At 44.1% G+C, this 17,372-nt stretch overlaps 1 protein-coding gene across 7 annotated transcripts in view; it reads left to right on the top strand.

Annotated features, from left to right (window-relative positions):
* Window positions 1–17,372, top strand: part of LOC149322912 (protein FAM3A-like) — a 30,280-nt gene that overhangs the window by 9,896 nt on the left and 3,012 nt on the right. For 2 of the 7 annotated variants that reach the window (XM_089484696.1, XM_089484695.1), the window contains exons 2-11: window positions 3,392–3,515; window positions 3,694–3,804; window positions 6,860–6,883; window positions 8,757–8,858; window positions 10,046–10,169; window positions 11,194–11,252; window positions 11,579–11,629; window positions 13,295–13,379; window positions 15,180–15,306; window positions 15,490–16,424. In XM_089484696.1, coding sequence (XP_089340822.1) covers window positions 3,503–3,515; window positions 3,694–3,804; window positions 6,860–6,883; window positions 8,757–8,858; window positions 10,046–10,169; window positions 11,194–11,252; window positions 11,579–11,629; window positions 13,295–13,379; window positions 15,180–15,306; window positions 15,490–15,585 — 792 coding nt within the window. In that variant the 5' untranslated portion in view covers window positions 3,392–3,502 and the 3' untranslated portion in view covers window positions 15,586–16,424. Of the gene's footprint in view, window positions 1–807; window positions 875–3,391; window positions 3,516–3,693; window positions 3,805–6,859; window positions 6,884–8,756; window positions 8,859–10,045; window positions 10,170–11,193; window positions 11,253–11,578; window positions 11,630–13,294; window positions 13,380–15,179; window positions 15,307–15,489; window positions 16,425–17,372 lie in introns of those variants that run through there. The other 5 variants (XM_089484694.1, XM_089484692.1, XM_089484691.1 and 2 more) reach the window with 5 other exon arrangements.

The raw sequence follows: 17,372 nt of genomic DNA, 5'->3' as shown, positions 1-17,372 counted from the left end.
ATGTATGTATACATACATATATGCGTGTGTGTGTGTTTGCATATGTGAATGTATATATACACTTGTCCCTCCATATTTGCTGGGGTTAGGGGCACAAGACCCCCGTGAATATTGAAAAACCACTAATAACAAAAACACCATGTTTTTACCTGAGAGGACTCCTCTCTAGGAATCTCTAGGTCCTCCAGGGAAACTATGTGGCCAACGTTAGACAGACACTGAACCTAGAACTGCCCTGAAGTAGCTACAAAGGCCTAGAAGAGCATGACCTAGATATCCCTAGAGAGAACATATTAATAAAATCCGTGAATAATCATATTTGCAAATATAGAGAGATGAGTGTATATGTGTATGTAGACGTGTGTATGTATATATGTGTGTGTATATGTATGTATGTATATGTGTGTGTATGTATCTCTCTCTCTCTCTCTCTCTGTGTTGTATATAAGGAGCTGGATATAGTTAATAAGGAGCTGTGTGTGTGTGTATGTACACACACACACATAGAGTGAGCTCCTTATTAACTCTCTCTGTACTGAGTGCATAATGAATGAGGGAGCTTGTGATCATGTGGGAGGAATGATGCAGGCCTGGGGCTGGTGGGTCAGTCACAGCAGGGCAGGAGGAGGAGGAGGAGGAGGCCCTGGGGCTGGCCTCCTCCTCCTCCTGTTTCCCAGAGGGAGGCCTGGAGCACTGGGGGCCAGGCGAGGGTCTGCTCCGCCTCGGAGGAGGAGGAGGCTGGGCGGAGCGGCCAGGCCAGGCCAGGCCCCTGGTTACCGCTGCTGGAGCTGGATCTGTGTGTCAGGAGGCGTCGGCGTCGGCATAGAGGCTCTTCTGCTGTGGTGCTGGTGGTAGTTTGAGGCCTGTGGGATGAGTATGTGGGGCCCTGAGGGAGGCTCAGGCCAGGGGGAAGTGGAGGGCAGGCAGGCAGGGGGAGGGTTCTTTTTTTGGGGGGGGGGGCATCTGTTTAAAGGTGCCTCAGGGTGGAGGCTTTCTTCCCAGGGGCTGCATCCACACTGGAGAAATAGCTGCACTGCTTTAAGTTCCCTAGCTCTGTGGCTATGGAATCCTGGGAATTGTATTTTATTGTGGCACCAGAGCTCTCTCTCTCTGACAGAGAAGGCTACATGGCTCTCACAAAACTACACTTCCCAGCATTCCCTAGCATTGAGCCAGGGCAGCTAAAGCAGTCTCAAACTGGATTACTGTATTATTCCTGCAGTGTTTTTTGGACCATAGTCCTGGAGAAAAATAAAGAATGTTATGTGTGTGTGTGTATGTGTGTCTATGTGTGTATGCATATGTGTTTATGCTTTATATACAGTGGGCCCTTTGTATCCGCTGGGCTTTGGTTCCAGGACCTCTATGGATACAAAAATCTGTCCAAGTCTCATTGAATACTGTACAGTGGCATAGTAAAATGGTGTTCTTATATGAAATGGGGGGGGGGGGAATCAAGGTTTGATTTTTGGAATTCATCTGTGTTTTGTATTTGCAAACCATGGATACTTGAACCCATGGATAAAAACAATCCGAGGGCTGACTGTGTCTGTGTGTGTGTGCATTCTGTTCATATTTCTGAGACTGGACAGAGGTGGCAATATCTTACCAAGCCTGTCCTTCCCAGTTCATCACACTTTAACTGTTATGGCAAAACATTTTGTGAAATCCTGGGGTTTGAAGTTCAGCTACAGTAACTTTATGGCTGAGAATTTGAAAGGCCTCTCCTTAAACTGGAAATCCCAGGATTCCCTAGACAATTAAAGTGGAACCATATAACTACACAGTGTCAATGAACCCCTACTGGAACAGAATGGCCAGATGTCCTAACTAACCGCAAAGGCAAGGAAAATGTAGGGCATTACAAAATAAGAAGTAAAAACACTAATATAAATAGAAATTGATGCTTCTTAGGCTGCATCCAGACTGCAGAAATAATCTGATTGCTCAATGCTATGGCTCAGTGCTATGGAATTTTGGGAACTGTAGTTTATGACAGCCCCATGAATTTCATAGGGTCAGGCAAAGAATACTCAGAGATGGTTTTGCCAGTTTCTTCCTCTGAAATGTAGCCTAAGCAACTGGTATTTTTGGTGATCCTCCCATTCAGACGTAGCTTAGGGTCCTTTCAAGATCAGGCAGCATCTGGTGCCCTTAGGATACGTAGGCCCCTGAGCCCAAACTACAATTCCCAGAATTCCATAGCACTGAACTATGGCAGTTAATGTGGTGTCAAGCCAGATTATTTCTGCAGTGTGCATGCTGCCTCAGTGTGCATGCAGTCTCCATGCTCAATATGGAGGACATTTTGAAATACCTCCTTGACAGAAGGTTGAAATGTAGGGCATGTCCTGGAAAAGGAGGACATCTGGTCACACTGCATTGGAGGTGCCAATTGTGAGTAGGCTAACAAATGTCCACATTCTGGAGGGGAAAAATGGAAGCAGGGTTTAGGTATGAAAATTCAGGGATTTTTTTGGTTATTATTTCCAGCCATTTAAAATGTACTCATATTTACCTTTGGTTGTCTTTGATTTACAAAGAAGGAATGGAAACAGAAAGAGGGATTGATTTGCTCAGGGTCAGCTAGAAAGTCCACAGTGAAGAAGGGGTTTTGAAGCTTCGCCTTTCTTTAATACTGTAATATCCTGACTTTCATGGCCAGCAGAAGGAGCAAACCAAAATTGTGGTACAATTTGGAGGTAGCACAATCACCTTGTTGTACCACTCTTTGTTAGAGACTACATTTTTGAATGCCTTCCAATATAAACAAGCAAACAAAGCAAAATTACGTTATCTCAGGTTAGAAAAGCAGTACAACAGGACAGTAAATATTGGCCCAACCTTTGCTTGTTTTCACCCTGTTGTGCCGGGTTTCATTTTTTTATTTATATTTTCTATTTTAATGTATAATAAGCCATGAGTACTTTAAAGAAGGCTTTGGGGATCCTTGGCTTTTGGGGTTCTTGGGAGGGGGTGTTTATGATGCTTCAGTGCTTTATGTCATTGAGATCTTAATTTAACCTTTGTATTGTGGCAGTCATATTATTTTACATGGTTTTTAAAAATGATGATGATGATGATGAGTTTCCACTGGGGCTTGTATTGGCAGGTTTGGTAGAATATAGTTTTAAATGAAATTAAAAGTTGGTTTGGTCATGACTGCTTGATAAGCAAGCAAACTGGGCTTTGTTGGCTGTCGTGAGTGACCCAGAGCCTGAGGACTTTATGGGAAGACTTTTAGATAGGTCATTTTCTTTGGGATCCCACAGTGGATCAGGAAAGCTGTATTTTCCAATTTGAGACTTGGCCGATAGTGAAAACTTTGTGGTTTGTTGTTTTGGTTTAAATTCTTTGGGCTGATTCCGACTGCCATTTCTGATCTCTGTAGTTTGGAGGGTGCATGTGACTAACCCATCTCAGAATCCCTCACCAGCCCTGGCAACTCAAGAGCCTTAGTAGCCTTGGACGGTCACTGGTTCTGGATGCTCTAAGGGGAGCCATGAGACTAGCAGGTGAGTTGCAGGTGGGAGAACCCAAAGGGCAAAACAGGAGTTGGTTAAGCAGCCAGGGCATCACTGCCAGGGGGAGATGAAGCAGCTGGGATGGTATGGCTGTAGCAGTTGAGTTCAGCCTTCCCAGGCTTTGTTAGTGTTATTGCAGGCCAAACCATGCCTTTCCTCATCCTCTCAGGTCCGCTCCGTGTGGTTGTGATCGTCTTGACAGCTGGGCTGACCTGGATCCTTGTCAGCATCTTGTTGGGCACCCAAAGTGGCTTCTCTCGACTGCAGCAACTCCTCAGCAGTAAGAGCCGGAACAACTGGTGTTGAGGGCGATGGGTGATGGCAAGGGTGGGCAACTGTCAAGGCTTGGGGATTGTCTAGGCCTCCCGTTGGACCTTGAAGGACCACCACCCCTCCAAGTCATATGTCCCATATATTTTTTTAATGGAGATATTTTCTCTCTCTCATTAAAAAAGCCCCTACTTTGGTGGTAGGCAGTCTTGCCGCATTTTCAAACCTGGTAGGCCCAATCACCATATGGCCTGGGAAGTATGGGGGATGTTTTTTTATTTTTTAAAAAATCCAGTCTGCAATGGGGAGGGGGAGCTAAGGGCCTACAAAGGGTTTTGAGGGGTCACCCCTTCATATTTTGATGGTTCTACTCTATAATAGGAACACTGAAATATGGAGGGTCAGGGTGGGGCTACTGTGTCCTGTTCTGTGCATGTCTTTCCATGCCAGTCATTTTGCTGGTTTCAGTTGGAGGAGGAGGGATAGCTATAAGTTTTAGATAGCTTTGTGAGGTTGGAAGTAAGGTAGCCAGAAAGTGAAAATGCTTTGAGTTTGACCAACAGTTCCCAGACTTGGGTGTTCAAATATTGTTGGACTTCAACTCCCAAGAACCCCAGTTGCCATGTCTGGTGGGTGAGGAACTCTGGAGTCCTTATCAAGAGATGGCTTTAACCTTAAGCTGGAAATCACCAGGTGATATTGATTTACAGAGGAAAAGTCTAAGGACAGCTTGCCACTGACTATGAAATGAAATTCCCATGCCCTGATGCAGTATACCTCTTTACAGTAAATACTGGAGATGGATAACAAAGAGAGGTCATTACATTTATTGGTTGTTCATCAAGGTTGTTCCAGTCATCTCTTAGGTGGCTGTATGGTAGGTTGTGGGGCAGGTTACTTCATCATATGAGTCTCTGTCTGGGAGTGCTTAGAAGGCCCAGCTAGCCCTATGTGCAATTATAGCTAGTAAATTGTATTGTTCAAAGAATGAGATCAGAGATCATCTTATGGAGTTCAACTGAGGGATAATTTATGTCCATATGTCTGCTTCATGTGGGATTAGAAGAGCACTTTGGGTTAAAGCAGAAAATGTCTGTAGACTTCTGTTAGGCAAGACCTTTTTAATTTACTAGCTATAATTCACTTTAGAGTCAGCGCAATGTAATGGTTGGAGTGCAGGGCTAAAACTCCAGGAGAACAGGATTTGAATCCCTGCTGTCCCACAGAAACTCACTGGGTGGCTTTGGACAATTCACATTCCCGAAGGCGCGTTACAGACCGCCGGATTGCGGCGGTCTGCCGCCGCTGCCGCTTGCACCACCCAGGAGCCGCATCCTTTAAACGGCACGGCTCCCGGACGCTGCCGAGAAGGAGTGCGGAAATTGCGCTCCTTCTCAGGCCCCGGAAGAGGTGCCGCAAAGCGCAAGGGGCGCATTTGTGGCGTCATTTCCGGGGCGACACGTGCAGACACGACGCGTCCAGCACGTAAAGATGGCGGCGCCCATGTGTATAGGGCGCCGCCATCTTTACGCCCCCATCACATGCTAGGTGTAAGGCCGGTATGGACGCTAGGGCCTCGGCCAACCCCTAGCACATGACGGGGGCATATTAAAGGCCCGTCTATAATGCGCCTCTGTCTAAACAAGAAGCCAAATATCCTCAGAATAATTTTTTCTAAGAAAACGTTAGCATATAGTCCCAACAAGTTGCAGTTTTGTGTAGAGGATTAATTCATCTCTACTTTTTAAACTATTCTAGTGAATAACCCCAGGGATACCTGATTGCATAATTTCCATGAACCATTAATGCACTTTAAGTGTCTTAGCTATGGGTAGAACCAGCATTTCTGTATAAAGCAGATATGTAACTGTGACCCTAGATGTTGGACTGCATCTTCCAGCACTCTTCATCATGGGCTATGCTGGGTAGGGCAGCCCAGCAGCATCTAAAGGACCTTGTGTTCCTCACCTTTCATTTAAAACAAGCCACACAGGGATCACACAGGGGGAATTGTTTATTTCAATGGCCAAATTTTGCTGATGCATCATATGGGGTGGGTGAAGGCCTGCCACAGCTGTCCATCCTCAGCTCAAATAATATCTGAGTCCTCTTGTTCTTAATTTTTGCTGTCTTTTGAAGACATTTCTTTTGCCATGAAATTTTTATTCTTAAGGCAGTGGTTTTCAAACATTTAAACTTTGTGACCCCCTTTATATCTACATGCGGACATTGCACACACACCCTGCTTGACATAGTATATGAATATAAAATATTTTGTTTGTTTAGTGCCTGTACTTTTGTTCACACTTCCATTTATATTCATATTTTAATATTTTATAAGGAAATACCTCTCCTCCTTCTCCCGCAGGCAGAAGCTACATCCTTTGCTTTTCTTCATTTCCCCATTTCCCGGACAGAAATTATTTGTGGGGAGGAGGGGGGATCAGAGTCTCCAACTCTTGTGACCCCTACCCTTGAGCAACCCTTGTGCCTTCCCAGGGGTCCTGCTCCATAGTTTGAGAATTACTGCTCTAAGGGCTTGTGGTCCCTTTGATTTCTTGCCTGAGTTGCTCGTCTAATACAATGCCTCTCAAACTATTTGATGTGGGAGATGAGCAACTTTTTTCCTGGAAATTTGCCAGGGACTGACAGCCAGTGACCTAAAGACCACTGCTTTGAATAGCACTGATCTATTATATTTTTGGTGCATAGTAATGTCCCCATGCAGAGTGTTGTACTGTTGTGTTCAAGATAGAAATAGATCTTCTCATTCAAGATTGGGTTAGCAAAAGGAATCATTCAAGCGATCCAAGCTGGGTGTCTTCTGGTTTTTAAAAGATGACAGAGCCATTCTTTTCATGCTTTTTGAATTTCTGACCCAAACCTAGTCAGTCTAAAACCCTTCCAGTTGGATCCTTTGATATCTGCTCTGCTGATGGATTGAGAGACAAGGATAAATTTAGGCTTGGTATTTAGAAGCTGCTGCATGCTTAAGGTGATAAGGCCAGGTGCATTCATTTATTTGGGAGCAGATCTTGCTGATACTCTTGTCTGTTTTGTTGCAGGTCCTGAGAATTCTCCCACTTCAGGTAAATGATTTGGGCTGCTTTCCCAAGGGGTCTACCACAGCATTTCCCTTCCCAAGGCAGTAATTTGAGTTGAACTGCAACTCTTATCCTGCTTACTTAGCACAGACTTTAGGTTTGCATATTGTGCGTGTGCACTTCTAGACCAGTCTCCCTCCAAGTTAGTGACCTGCAGATGTGTTTGGAGTACAACTCCCATAATTCCCCGCAATCATATTTTGCTATGTAGGAATGGTGGAAGATGTAGCCCAGGGCAGAAAGTTAGGGAAAGAGCACATACGTACATGGTCTACATATGTTCTCCCATGAGCATCATTGCAAACCCAGAATTTGGAGAAGTTAAATTTTTGGATAACTTTTCCAAGATCTTGCTGCTCATGGTGGCTGGGATATTCTATTGTTGTTGTCCAGAAATACTTTTTCCAGCTGTTTCAACATTGCTTAGATCCATGCAGGCCCAGAGCTTTGATGTTTTGAAACAGATGTTGAACTGCACTTTCACAAAGCTGAGACAGTCTTTCAGCTTTCCCCAGTAGAGCAAAGCAGAATCAGCCTTCTTGTTTTGCCGGTAATGCTTGCTCCTGTGGATCAGTGGAAGGCAAGTGAGAAGACAAAGAGAAAGGCAAAGCAGGCTCTGCAAGGAATAATTAGAGGAGATAATTAAAATAAAGGAGAATGAGGCAGAGGAGGTTGCTTCACTGTCACACAGATCAGTCATGCAGCATCATTGTCTAAAGGGCCTACAGTTTTTCACATACCAGTTAATAGAAGGAGGGAAATGTAGCCAAGGATTCAGAGTATGGTGGGAGAAGCAGGGACAGGTTAGTAGAGGGGTGCAGGGGATGTGGGTCACGCCAGGTGACACCCTAAGAAGGCTGAAAGCACTTTCTTTTAAAATTTTCTTTAAAAATACCACATCTTACTTTAACCACAAGAAACTATGTACAGTGGGTCCTTGGTATCTGCTAGGGTTTCCTTCCAGGACTCCATGTGGATACCAAAATCTGTGGATGCTCAAGTCCCATTAAATACAGTGGCATAGTAAAATGGTGTCCCTTATATAAAATGGCAAAATCAAGGTTCTCCTTTTGGAATTTTTTAAAAAATATTTTCAATTCATAAATGTTTGAATCCATGGATAAAGAAGCCCGACTATATATGTAAATACACTTAACCTGTGCATATGATATTGTAATTTAAAGATATAATTTTAATTTTACCAGTTTTTCTCTTACAACTATTGCTGTTGCATTCAGTGATATATGGAAATAATGATTTATGAGTAACATTTATACAGAAAAATATTACTATGGATTCTGTATGGTGTAGTATGGGAGAATATCAATGGGGGCGGGTGACACTATAAGTTACAGCACCAGGTGATGCCAATCCTAGTGACACCACTGGGAGGAAGCTTGTGCTCCACAATTCTCAAGGAGATCAGTTTTGCTGTTCTCAGCAGCTGTTCCCAAACAAACCTCTTTTCCATTTGGATTGGCCTCCCCTATTATAGTGTAGATCCCTTGCAGACAGTTTGAGCAGGATGTATGGTGGACCTGATTCCTCACCCAAAGAGGAAATGGACTTGTGGTAGCCTGAGGGGTGGTGGGTGGGGGGGATACTTGCAAAGGAATGTGAAGTACAGTCACTCAAACTTGATTCCCTAGATGCTGTTGGACTACTTTTCCAGCCAAGGTAGTCAATGGTTAAGTTTTCTTGACCTTATAATCCAACAACATGTGGGGCCCAAAGTTTGGGAACCATTAGTGTAGTAGGAGATTGCAAGTATAAATGGAAGAGCAGCTTTCCTCCTTTTTCCCCTCTTTATCTGTATGATTTCTCCATCCTAGCTTTATGTCTCTTTTGCCATGCCTAGAGTTTTCATTTCTTCGCCGATTATCACCTTTCGGTAACGTTCTTGATCTGATCAGAGTGGTCCCAGCACAGGATAATTCAGGCAACAACAGTAGGCGTCGCAGTGAGTTCAGACAAGTTGAAGTGGGTGGGGGTGAAGGATAGGGCCAGTGCCAGCCTTGTTCCCAAATGTATAAAGTTACAGTTTAGGCACTCAGATTATGAGGGGCCTCCAAGTACCACTTTTAGAAACTAAATGTCAGGTATTAAGTCATTTCTAGAATAATAATTTTTAAAATAATAACCCTTATGTGACCTGTTAAACTGGGTATAGTTTAGGTCAAAGGTGGGAATCATGGGACCTCAGTGTCCTGTTATTTTGTAGACATGTTACCAGTAAGAATAGAAAGCTTTAGGTTAAATGAGCCACAGCCTGGCAAGGGTTTTTTTTTTCTTTGACAATATGCAGAATCTTCCAGCCAGCATGGCACACTGACTACAGGGGCTTGTGGCATCTGTGAATTGCTGCCCCTAAAAGTAAATTTGCTAAACTCTGTGCTAAACCAAGGGTCAGGCACCACGTAAGACAACTTGAAATGTTCTCTGGGACCAGTTTTCCCCCCAGCTGGTTTGAAACAGACTCTTTTGATTCTTTGAGGCAGAGCAGGTTTAGCTTAGTGCAGTCTTCCCTATCAGGGCAACCTTCTGGATGGTTTGGATTGCCACTTGGCAGTGTTGTCTGGGGATGATGAGATATGTTGTAATTAACACACCCGGAAGGCTAAAGTACTGCCATGTCCCTGGGGGGGGTTTAAGCATTCAGTTCTAGGCAGATATATTTGAAATGGTTAAGACTGGCAGGATTTTAATATTGGGGGTGGGGTGAGGGGGATATGGATTAGGACATGGTCACCTTGTAGTCCTCTAGATGTTGCTGGGCTGTGAACTCTCACTATGGGCTGTCCTGGCTAGGACTAATGGGAGCTACAGTCCAACACCGTCTGCAGGGCCCCAGTTGTCACTGCTGTTTATCTTAGGCAGCCATGACAAAGGCTGAAGTTTTATGCATATTTATGCACATTCTTCTACAAAGAAGGCATCAATGGAACCAGTCGGAGTTACTTCAGAATATTTCATCAGTGTAGATATTTATAGGATCACATTAGTATAGGATATTGTCAGAATAGTATCCTGTCTCTCCCCCCACCTTAACATCAATGCAACAAAAAGTAGAGACCATCCCATTTGGAGCAGTGGGTACAAGGAGTTTTTTGGGATCTTGCGATCTTCTGATCTTTGCCATCTTCTTAGAATCCAGGCCCAAGAAGTATAAGTGCGGCCTTCCTCGGGCCTGCCCAGAGAACTCCTTGGCCTTCCGGATTACAAGTGGTGCAGCGAATGTCATTGGGCCCAAGATCTGCCTTGAGGATAAAATGTGAGTCACTGACAATGAAGACAGAACAGCCAGGTGTCTGGTTCAGAAAACCCCAATGTCAAACCTTCCTGACTAGAGGTGGCAAGATAACGTTCATGAGCTGTATCCCTTTATTCAGGCCCAATTCCATATTCCAGGGGATTGAAACTTTTTCAGGGCAAAGTGTCTTTTAAAAATGTATTACATTGCTATTCCTCTTTTTCTTCAATGAGCTCAAGATAAAGTACCTAACTCCTCAACCTCCCAATGACAATCTTGTGAGGTAGGTCAAGCAAATAGAAGCGGGGGTGGGGTGGGGTAGAGAATTTTGTATCTCTAGAACCTGGAGCCCTGTCACCCTACACAATTATACCACTTTAACCTCCATGGCGGCATCCTAAGGAATCCTGGGGTTTGTAATTTGGTGAGAGGCACCAGAGGAGCTCTATAGTTGAGAATTCTGAATGCCCCTTCCTAAACTGCAAAACTCAAGATTCTGTGGGATGCTGCCACAACAGTTAAAGTGGAATCATAACACTATAACTAATATGAAAGAGTACTTAGAGAACACACTTGAGACTAACTGAAAGAAATAAATTGGCAGCATGAGCTTTCATAGACTTCAGTTTACTTCTAAGATACATTTGGTGGAGTGGAAGCCAGGCACAGACATATATATGTCATTGATATGTGAGGATGTCAATTCAAATTACAAATCCTTTATGTATGAAAATGAAGTTGCATGTCCAGTTTCAACGATGGTCATAAGTGCACAAAGGCATTGGAAACTAGCCTTTGTACATGAGATGAACTGGCAGATCCAGTTTTGCAATGGGACTAGCTTGTGGTGAGGGGAATAGATGAATGTAGGGAAACTCCATGAGGATGGAGTCAGGTAGTGTTGAAGTGTGTCTAGTGTGTCAGGAAGCCATTGTCTCCTTGGCTTTGTCTCTTCCAGTACAACACTCTTAACCCCACACTAGCTGTTGCTTTGCTAAGGAATCTCTCCATGCCTGTTTCTGACTTGCCTTGATCATTTTTTCAGGCTAATGAGCAGTGTGAAGAACAACGTTGGCCGGGGCCTAAATGTTGCACTGGTGAATGGTGAGTTGTACAATTTCAGTATTAGTGATAGTTTGTACATCAACCTACAGCACTAGGAAGAGCCAGTGTGGTGTAGTGGTTTGAACATTGGATTATGACTCTGGAAACCAGGGCTCAAATACCAGCTCATTTATGGAAGCTCACTAGTTGACCTTGGACAAGTCGTGCTCTCTCCGTTTTAGAGGGAGGCAGAGGCAAATCCCCATCTCAACAAATCTTGCCAAATCTTGTGATGTGTTTGCATTAGGGTTGCCATAAGTCAGAAATTACCTGAAGGCACACAACAACAGTACTAAGGTCTAATGCTGTTTGGCTCTGTTTTGCAGGGGTGAACGGAGACCTGATTGATGCCAAGTACTTTGACATGTGGGCAGGAGGTGAGTTTTTTTGTGTGGCAGTAGTTAGGTACCCCAGTAAGGCAAAGGCTGTCTGGATGAAGTTTTCCTGAGGAAGAGGTATTCCATGCAGGAGAGTATTTGACATATCCTGAAGATAATCTTAGGGCATGGGCCACCTTACATGATATGGAATGATTTAGGAAAGGTAGAAGCTGTATGGGAAGAATGGGTATAGCTTGGGGAAGTTACTTATTTGAGCTATTGCTCCCAACATCCTTCAGCCAGGTTAGGGATTGGTGGGAGATGCAGTCCAAAAAACAATCTTTCCAAGCTCTAAAGAGAGCTTGACCCAGTCAGCGGGCCAAGAGATGGAGGAATGGCTCAGTAAAGATTAACACATGGTTGTGCTGAACTAGGAAGCCATGTGGTAATGCCAGCTCATTGTGTGATCGGTTGTTGGTGCAGATGTTGTGAGGTGCCTACTGGGCAGGGGAGACAGGGCTGTGCTTCGAATAACATGCAGAGCCCTCTCTACAGCCTTGGAACTGAATCCCCGTCCCTCTACTCCCCTATTCTTTTTATCCTCATAACAAACTTGGATGTTGCTTAAGCCAAGAAATAGTGATAGAGGTGTGCTTTATGGCCAGGAATGGTATATGATTAGTGGGGGCTGTAACAAAATTAAATTTATGTAAGGTTAACAGTATAGAAATATTTTTTCTTGTTATCTGAATAGTTTAGGAGTTATGCCCCTTCCCCAAGCAGCCCCATCTTTGTGGACTTTGTGCAACAACATTAGTCCATGCCAACATGACCATTGGTGAAGAATGCTGAGAGCTGCAATCTAGCAACGTTTGGAGAAGTTGCATGATTCTTACCCTGTATATAAAATGTGTATTGAAACAAAAAATAAAATAAGTAAGATTAAATAAGTAAGAAATTGGAGTAGCCCACTCCCATCCACTCCTCCACAGGCCACACATTATCTCCTGAGCTCAGGAAGGGAACGTGAGGCCTGAGATAAGCAGAGGATCAAGTGCAGTTGCCCCTATTGTGCAGTTGCCCCTGTTGATCAAGTGCAGCTGCCCCTACATGTGAGTTCCTCACATGCAGAATTTGGAAAAATTATGTTTACAGTAGCCAACATCTTTATATGTGCAAGGAGATTTGAGGTGCTTTGATCCAAAAAAGTAACTTTTCTAGGCTCTGTTCCAAGGGCACCTGTAATATTAGGAAACCCAGAAGGCACATCATTTTGATGATGTAATAAGATATCATATTTGCTTGCAAAATTAAATTGCACAAATTGAGCACACTTGTACATTTCTCTTCTTGTATTCCATTACATCTGCATTTCTTTTCTTTCTTTCTTTCTTTCTTTCTTTCTTTCTTTCTTTCTTTCTTTTTTCCCCCCCTCTACCGCTTTATCATATAAGCTGTACCTCTAACCCTTGGGATAAGTATTTAGTCTCCACTCTGGCTCCTGAGATTGTGCCAGGTATTCCTACACACAGTTTCAAGCATATCCTCACAACCACAAGGACTAGAAACATGTCTCTGAATCCTGCACCCAATCCTGTCCTCCTGCAGTATTCTTGCATTTGTGCAGAACTGTGGCCTACATGCTGCCCAGGCTTTCAGTTCCTGTGCTCTTGGAGGAACAGTTGTGATGAAGCCTCAGTGTGTGTGTGTCTCTCTCTCTAGATGTGAATGATCTGTTAAAATTTATCCGGCCATTGCATGAGGGGACGCTGGTGTTCGTAGCCTCTTACGATGACCCTGCCACAAAGTGAGTATTATGAATGGGCAGACAGCCAGGGTTCCAGTCAACCTGTGCAGTTATATTCTAGCCTCTAGACATCACACTCATTTTTATTTCTTGCTAGAGGTGTGAACTAATCTTCCTGCAATGTTTTGCTTCTGTTTTTTCAGGATATTGGCAGTGGCATCACAAGCCAGGGTCTCACTTGGGTAGGGCATGTGTTCCCTCCTCCTGCTGCTCTTTTGTCAGGCTTCCTCCCCAGAGAGGCAGCCTGGTGATGGAGCAGCCAGGAAGGGTGTGTGTTTGCCCCTCCTGCCACGAAGGGAGAGGAGGGCCCGACAGGGTATCACTCCTCCTCTGGAGGGCCCAACCAGATTTCATCCCTGCTCTTCCCGCCCCCACAAAAGTGATGCCATTGGGTGTGGGATTTGCACTTTGAGAGGCAGGCCCTTTCACACTACACTTGTCCCTCCACATGTGTGGCTTTGACTTTTGTGGATTTGATTGTTCACGGATTTTATTAATATGTTCGTTCTAGCAATAGCTAGGTCCTCCAGTGCAACTCTATGGTCAACTTTAACCAAATGTCATACTGAAGGACCTAGAGATTCTTTACTAGGCATTCTTTACAAGACACTTGTAGCTCCTCCAGCACAATTCTGTGGTCAATGTCTGGCAGCTGTTGACCACAGAGTTGCACTGGAGGACCTAGAGATTCCTAGAGAGATGTTCTCTCTCAGGTAAAAACATTGTTTTTGTTATTTGCAGTTTTTTCACATTCACGGGGGTCCTGTGCCCCTAATCCCAATGAATGTGAATGGATGAGTGTATACAGTTATAGTGCTATTATTCCACTTTAACTGCCACAACATAATCCTATTCTGGGGTTTGTAGTTTGGAGAGAGTTACCAGGGGAGCTCTCTGGTTGAGAATTCATAGGTCTCTCCTTCAGCTACCAGTCCCAGGATTCCATAGGAGGCAGTTGTGGCACTTAAAGAGGAGTCACAATGCTGTATAGCATGAAAAGGCTCTTAGTTGTGAGTAGTTATGGCAGATGCAACCCTGTCTAGATGGCAAATTTCCTTGAGCCAATGTATTCACACATACAGTATGTGTGCCCAGCAGACCAGCCTTCCCCAACCTTGCCATCTCCAGATGTGTTGGACTACAACTCACAGCATCCTTAGCCATAGGACTCACAGTCTTGCTCCATCAGGATGATGGGAATTGTAGACAACACATCTGGAGGAAGCATGGTTGAAGTAGATGGCACTTAGCCCATCAGGTAATGGAGTGCAAGCTCCCACTAAGAGTTAATTTCAGGTAAGAGGTCGGAGTTCTCCTTCCTATTGCACTTGGTGGATCCAGTGACCCACACAACGACTCTTGGGATATTCCTTACCATATGGTGGACATGGGGAGTTGTTTCCCCTTTAAAAAGGGAACATACTTTCCTCTTAAGCAACTGTAGTGGGAGTTCTTTGGGTCCGCTTTGAGAGTATATCCCCAGAAGCAAGCTGATATCAATGCAATCTGGCTAAATTTTGTGCCCTAGTAAGATGGGTGTGTATATGTGTATGCATAACTTAGGATATATATGCTCTGGAAGACAGGGACAGTAAGGATGCTCCCAGTCCTTTATCATTGGCTATACAGACTAGGCCTGATGGGAATTACAGTCCAATAATGTCTGAAAGGCCACATATTCCCCACCCAAGACATCAGTCAACTAGAGAAGGAAGAGGGGAATGGAGTGGGAAGGGAGCAGGAGGAATGCAGGGTAAAAGTCTGTTGGCTCATACTTTTTTCTCTGCTTTTCCTCTCCAGAATGAATGAAGAGACCCGCAAAATCTTCACGGAACTTGGCAGTACAATTGCCCGTGACCTTGCCTTTCGAGACAGTTGGGTCTTTGTGGGAGCCAAAGGGGTGCAAGACAAGAGTCCCTTTGAGCAGGTAGTGAACCTTCTTCTTTCCTCAGAAACATATGGTGGTCCTTTGACACCAACTTGAAAATATCTCTTGTGGAGTTTGTTTGGCTCAGAGAAAATCCCAAAACAAGTAGTGAAGGGACCAGAGATAGACACAGAAGAATGTGAGACACTCACATGAATGCCACCCTTTTTTGTTTTTTTACAGCACGTCAAGAATAGCAAGAGTTCTAACAAGTATGAAGGCTGGCCTGAAGCACTTGAGATGGAGGGCTGCATCCCACAGCGAACTGCAGATGTCTAGTGAGGATTTCTTTCTTCAGACTCTCCAAGGTCTCTTCCTGATCTCGTCTTCCCTTGCAGTGGCAGCTGTTTGTTGTCCTTGTCTTTTGCCTTAGCCAGGCAATCCAGTTTTTTCTTTCTGAAGGACATGTCTGGCCCAAACCCTGGGAAGTGGGGTATTGTAGGACTGTATCTCTGGATGACCTCCTATTATATATCCCTGTGCCCTGCCAACCTTCCCTATGTGCCTTATTTTCTCTCCTGGAGGGAGGAAATAATTATTTTCCTTTATTCTCTTCAAATGGATTTGGAGAACTAATTCATGCCCTTGTCTGGAAATATTGGCTCAGGAACTCAGATTGGACAAAGTTGGTTTATTTATGTGGTTTTCTTTCCACTGTGATGTATTAAAGCTTAAGTGAAGAACCTCACTTCCCTCCCACCAACAAAAATGCACAAGGTCCACATTACCCCCAGGAGTAAAATTGGGAGGTGGGGTGACACTGATAGGTGTAGCTAAAAGTCCAAAGTAGGAAACAATACCTGATCCCACCCATTTGCTTAAGGAACCACTCTTTTCCTGTCCTTGTTTCTTTGTCTCAGCTTGACCTCTCTGCCACCACAAACACACCCTGGTTTTTTGGTACTTTTGGTCAACTCTTGAGAGATGCCTAGATGTTGTTTCTGGAAAGGTTATGTTGGTGTTTCATTTGTGGCAGGAAGAGGTGAGGGATCTGAGCCCCTTGCTTTTTCCCAACACATTTCATTATATGTTGCAGTGGAGAGAATCGAAGCCGAGTATTTTCCTTTTGAAAATCCTTGTTGCTTTACAACATCTCCAATAAAGTGTGTACACAACCATTGAGACTTGGCTGTTGTTGTTGTTCTAAATGGAGGCATATCCCTCTCCTGTGAAGAAACTTGTTGCCAAGAATCACACACTTACAAAAATGCCATCTATTTTTGCTTTACTGAAGACCTGCACCCAACATTTCAGCGTATACCAAGTGATTAAAAAAGAATGGAGCAAAAGTAAAGCTGTTCTTATTTGATTTTGCACCATGAATCATCCTATGTAGGTTGGAGTCTTGCCAGTTAGTTCCAAGTAGTTTAGAGCCGTTGAATGCTGCTGAATCAACACATAGGTAAATGCAACTGATTCAATTATTATTCCCAACTAACAATAGAATTTTAAACCACAGCTTCTATTGCACACACACCCTTCAACTGATTGATTCATGTTCTCTTAATCCTCCCAGTTTATGCCACAGGTTAATCCACTGGCACAGACTTTCCCTCTACCATGTATCTCAGGGGTGGGTAACTCCAGATGTTTGGGAGGAGAGGTCGCCTGTAATTCCCATCAGCTCTAGCTAGATAGCCAATGGTGAAGAAAGATGGCAGCTGTGGTAGAAAAACATCTGGAGAATGTGAAGCACTTGCTGTAATCTTATCAGCTTTGATGGGGTGAAGGATCTGTGGCCCTCCAGGCTTTGCCACCATCCTTCATAGAATGCTATCATCTTGCATCATTAGCAATGCTGGGAAAGGCTGAAAGGAACTGGAATCCAACCACATCTGGAGGACCACAGTGCTTATTAGTAATCTATTAGATACTACTATATCCCACCTTTCTTTCAAGAAGCTTAAGGTGGAAGTATGTGACTCTTCCTCACAACAAACTGGCAAGGTATGCCAAGCTGAGACTAAAGCATTGATCTTGCCTCTGTCCTGTGCTCCCATTCAACACTTTTGCCGCTATATTGCACCAGGGTTACTGCAGCTGCTGTCTCCTGCTGTAGCAGACGC

The sequence above is a fragment of the Sceloporus occidentalis genome, unplaced genomic scaffold (assembly GCF_023333645.1).
Source record: "Sceloporus occidentalis isolate IW3139 unplaced genomic scaffold, rSceOcc1.0.p SCAF_1, whole genome shotgun sequence".
Taxonomy (NCBI): Eukaryota; Metazoa; Chordata; class Lepidosauria; order Squamata; family Phrynosomatidae; genus Sceloporus; species Sceloporus occidentalis.
Note: the sequence above shows the minus strand (reverse complement) of the source record. Positions and strands in the feature narration are given on the sequence as shown.